This window comes from Protobothrops mucrosquamatus, unplaced genomic scaffold (genome assembly GCF_001527695.2).
Source record: "Protobothrops mucrosquamatus isolate PMUCROS unplaced genomic scaffold, P.Mucros_1.0 scaffold54, whole genome shotgun sequence".
NCBI classification, from domain to species: Eukaryota; Metazoa; Chordata; class Lepidosauria; order Squamata; family Viperidae; genus Protobothrops; species Protobothrops mucrosquamatus.
In genome coordinates, this window is record NW_015386435.1 from 138,936 (window position 1) to 143,872 (window position 4,937).

General features: G+C 52.0%; 1 protein-coding gene across 1 annotated transcript in view; it reads right to left on the reverse strand.

Annotated features, from left to right (window-relative positions):
- Nucleotides 1-2,968: 2,968 nt before the first annotated feature.
- The window catches only part of DLX1 (distal-less homeobox 1), a 2,329-nt gene continuing 360 nt past the window's right edge, over nt 2,969-4,937 (reverse strand). Inside the window, exons 2-3 of the mRNA XM_015811872.1 lie at nt 4,430-4,629; nt 2,969-3,231 (exon numbers count right to left, since the gene is read on the reverse strand). Coding sequence (XP_015667358.1) covers nt 2,977-3,231; nt 4,430-4,629 — 455 coding nt within the window. The 3' untranslated portion in view covers nt 2,969-2,976. The remainder of the gene's footprint in view (nt 3,232-4,429; nt 4,630-4,937) is intronic.

Genomic DNA, 4,937 nt, shown 5'->3' on the forward strand with positions numbered 1-4,937 from the left:
CACTTGCCCGTTGCTTTTCCTTGCCTGCAAATCCCCAGCCTTTCCAAGGAACCGAATTGTTTCCAAGCCGCTGGAGCAGGCTGGGTGAGGTTGGAGCTTTGGCTTACTGCAGAAGAGGAGAGGAGGCGCCGGGCAGTTGTGAGGGGCTCGGATGGCTTCGTGGGCGAGTGCTAGGCCTCCAAAGAGCGGGAGGCACCGGGAATGAGTGCCTGGGCTGCTTGCTTGGCCCCCAACACTCGTGGGCCGCACAACTTTCCTTTCTCCATTCCATTTGCGATCTGGATAAATACCCCTGAGCCAGCTTTTTTGTCTGTCAGCCCCTGAGACGCTTCTTTAGACCACCTTTCCTGCCGAAGGCCATTTGCCCCGGTTCCCGGGTGGGGGAAGGACCTGGGTGGGAAGCTAATATTAAATCCATTGAGATCTCCTGGCAGACCTACCGCTGGATCAGGATCAGTGGCCGTTGGCTGGCCTGGACTCCTAGGAAGAGTAAACTCCAAGCAGGCCATTGTAGCATAGGCAAACAAAAACAACAACAATACTATCATGATCAAATACTTATTGTTGTTGTTATTATTTCCCTTCCTTTAGAGCCCTCCATCACCGGTGAGATCTCCTTTTCTGGGTACCAAGGACATATTCTTTCAGGCTGTCCCTTCCCACACCCTCACCCAAATCCAGACCTAGCTAGATCCAGACTCAGAGCCGCCAGATGCACCCCTCCCCCCTTGGAGTACTGAGGAGAGTCATACCTACTAGGCCCGTGGGGGGAAACGCGGTCTTCAAAGACTCCAGTCCTTCCCGCTTTGGTCAGGGTTGAGACTAGCAGGGCCATCACCATTGGGCATCTTTATAAATGCTTTTGCATTATTTCAAAATGCTTTTGCAGCTACTGTGGTGCGGGAGTGCTTTTTGGGTAGGTGGGATTCCTTCCTGGATAAGGGGGAGTCTTGTCCTCTTTCCCACTTCCCCCCCAATAAAGCAATGTAAGGCCATCCTCATTATAAAACCAGACTCGTAATAAACCTCTGAAAGAAGAGCAGACTTCCAGGTTATCACATCACCACGGAGAGAATTTCTCCCCACGATTGGTTTGCTTCTGTTTTACCCCAAGCAAATTCCTTAAAGATTTCTGGTTTTATTTTTATTTTTAAAGGTATTTTTTATAGTTATAGCCAACTAAATGGGCCTGTGGAGGAAGACGAAAGCAAGAGAGGAACCAGAAGCATTTGTTCAAAGCCCAAAGTACTAAGCAATGCTATTAATTAGTGAGATATATTGACAGTGGTGCGGGGAGGCAGGCAATGCGTGAGTGGAAAAGTGAATCAAAAAGTTAAGGTTTTAAACAGCCTAAGGACAAATTAGTTTTTCCTCGTGTTTCCCCTACCCAGGCGCGCTTACATTGCTTCTGGAAAAGTAACGCAATCACCAACTTAACTTGAGCTGGCCTCTAAAGCAAATTATGTTGTGTTTTGGGTTTTTTTGCCAAACTTGCCCCCCCCTCCGCCTTAAAGGAAGGCCAGCGATACATCCATCCATGTAAATGCCGTCAAATTCTATAATGCCCTGTCAAATAAAGTGCTTAAGATTGTACTTTACAAGTTTTCCAGCCTTGGAAAGAGATTATATCCCTGCACGTGTCTTTCAAAACTACTGTTATCCTTTTTGAGCAATAAACAAATTAACATTAAAATAAAATTACGGTATATGACATGCTTTAACCGCTTTCACCACGTCAGATTTTGTGGATCACAACCCATTTTACCTTTCATACCATTTCAGTTGAGATCCCTGAAAATGAATCTGAGAAATAAACCCGGTCGGCTTTTTTTTTCTTTTTTCTTTTAAAAGCCAAAGGACTGCTAGTTTTCTGCAAATGTGTTTGCGCTCCAAACCCGATTGCTTTCCTTCGATCCAATGTGCACATGCCCCAGATAGAAAAAAAACAAACAAAAACAAACAGCAGTCATAATGAGACAATCTCTTCAGTGTGTGCGGGTTGGTTTTTTGAAACAAACGGCCTGAACACAGCATCACTTTTGCAAAACAGATCCGCCCATCAGTTTATTTTTTAAAAAAATGTTTAGGACTCTCATAGTGGCAGTTTTTAAGTCAATAAATAATAAATAATTTAAAAAATCCCCTTTCCCATTCGACAGAGAGAAAAAAAATGTACACCGAGAGGACTACAACGAACACTGAGAAGGACAACAAAAAAAAAGGAAGGGAGGAAGGAAGGAAGGAAGGAAGGAAGGAAGGATGGAAGGAAGGAAGGAAGGAAGGATGGAAGGAAGGAAGGAAGGAAGGAAGGGTTGGGGTTTATTTTTTGTTCCTTGGCGAAGCCCAGAAAGGAAGGGTGAGTTGAAGGGAATGGCCAAGTTTCATTTGGACAGGACAGAAAGACGGACAAGAGAGAGGACCCTGCTCCCCCTCCCTTCCCCGGACAAACAAATTCGTTGTTGCCGGCGTCCGGATGGTCCACCCATGCCCAGGGCCTGGATTCCGCGCTGCTGCTCCTGCTGCTGCTGCTGGCAGGCTGTCGTCCGGCGTGGCTGGGGGGGACTATCTGGGGCCGCCGCGTCAGCTGTCTGCAGTGGGAACCAGCCCCGCCTGGCATCTGTGCTTGTCTCGGGAGCTGCGACCCAAAACCGTCGGCGGCCCAGGGACGCTCCCAGGGCTGGCTCAGGCTTCTAGGTAGAGGGGGGACGGAGGAGGCTTCCTTCCTTCCTTCCGCGGTGCGATTTCCCCCCCAAGACCAAACAAGGGTGGTCTTTGCTGCTTTTTTTTTTCTTTTTTTTCTTTTTCATCGTCCGTGTTTTTTGTTCGTTCGGTGGTTCCAGCCGTCGGGGCGATCGGCTTATCGGTTCAAGGTTGCAAAAGTAAAACAAAAAAAACAAAAACAAACACAAAAGCCCAAAGGAAAACAAAAAAAAAAAACAACACAAACCGGAGCCGGCCAACCCTTTCGGCTCCTCCTCACATCAGCTGAGGCTGCTGCATAGTCTCCTGGTGGGCCGAAGGGTACCAAGACGTGTAGCTGGGGATGTAGGTGCCCGGGGTGCCCGGGGTGGTCTTACCCGACGACGAGGTGGTATTCCAGACCGGCGGCCCGGGCGGAGAGCTGGCCGACAGCGACCTCCCGTTGGCCAGCGCGCTGCTTTCCAAGGCGGCTCCTCCTTGCTTCATGAGCTTCTTGAATTTGGAGCGCTTGTTCTGGAACCAGATCTTGACCTGCATGTATATATATTTTTCCCCCCCACACCGCCCGCCCCAGGAGATGAAAGGTTCAAAACACACCGCAAAGTATAAGCTCTCCCTGCCCAAGCCGCCCTCGGCCCAAGCAAGGCGCTCCCTCATCGCTCTCCCCCCCCCTACACACACACACACACACACCCCATTCCTCCAAGGAATCCGGCCTCGGCCCCCAAGGCGCCAGGCAGCGCTTGGCTGCGACCCCGGACACCAAAAAGGTCGGTGGAGCTGGAGGCGCATCGCTGGGAACTGAGGCGCGTTCCGAGTTTTTCTCCCTACTTTAATGGGGGGGGGGGGGTGTAGGAAAGAAAGCGAGTCGGCTGCTGTGCTGAGACTAACCCGGTCGTTTTTAATTCCCCCCCCCCCTGGTAGGTGTCCAAGGACCGGGAGGGGGGAAGGCCAATAACTTTGTTTCCCCCCGTCCACACGTGGCCAAGAATCAGGGTGCCACGATGCCGAAGACCTCGGAATGGGGGCCAAGGAGAGAGACTAGCCGTGCCCGAGGCGGCAAACTCCAAGCGCTCCCAATTTCTAAACCGAGAAGGGCCCAGGACTATAAAAGTCTATAAAAAACATCCCGAGGTTTGTTTTTTTTTAAATGTCGGGGTTTAAAGCTTCCATCGAGAAAGGGTAGAAGGGGGGGGGGGAAGAGATAGGAACGGCAGGATAGGTGGGTTTTCTTTGGATCGGATTTCTGGAAAGGGAGCCGGGTTGTTTATGGCCTGGTTTTCTCCCCCGACCTGAAAGGAAATTTCTGGACCCTGAGAAACTGGAGCCTCAAAGCCTCTGCTTCCTCGGGCCTTATTTGGGGAGAGTGAGAGCAAAAGGCGCCTTTGGAAAGAGGAGGAGAAGGAAAGCTCGTCCAAGGTTTCATAAACAAGTCCAGCTCAAGAACAAGAAAAGCACCGTAAAGCAAAAAAAGAACTGTGCTTCAATTAACGTGTTTTTAGGGCGCTTTCCCAGATTCGGGGAGACAGATTCATCCAGGAATGCGATAGAGAGGAGGGAATCTTTTGGGGGAACTTTTTGCTCTCAGCTCGACCGCCCCGCCCCCCCCCGAAACGCTCCGTTATTCCTTGCCCGAAGGAAGCTGGGATGGGAAAAGCACCAAGCCTGGGGAAAGGAGGGCGTCCCAGGGCCGGGATGAGGAAGGGGGAAACGGCCCTTCTCTGCCTACCTGAGTCTGGGTGAGGCCCAAGGAGGCGGCCAGCTCGGCTCTTTCCGGCAAAGCCAGGTACTGGGTCTGTTGGAAGCGCCGGTTCAAAGCCTGGAGTTGCAAGCTGGAGTAAATCGTCCGGGGCTTCCGGATTTTTTTCCCTTTGCCGTTAAAGCGCACTTCGCCGCCTTCCACTACGGTGCTTTTCTCTGTCTCGGTCCCTGGAAGAAGCGACAAGAGAGGCCCGTGAGAGATACCCGGAGCCCTCGCCAGCCAGGCGGAAGGGCGAGGATCAGCATCCAGCCACGCAGCTCGCAGTCAACCCGGGTCAGAGGTTTGCCCCGGCCCCGGCTGGCCTCCAAGGGCCCCCGGTGTCAGGCTCCCTCCTCCGCCCTCCAGTCAGTCAACGCTTAATGAGCCCCCGAGCCCCACCGGCAGCCCCCCGAAGCCGGGCGGAGACGAGGCGGCTGTTGCGCAGAGGAGAAAGGGTGGTTGTTGGCAGCCCCGGAGTTCCATCGCCCGTGGGGAA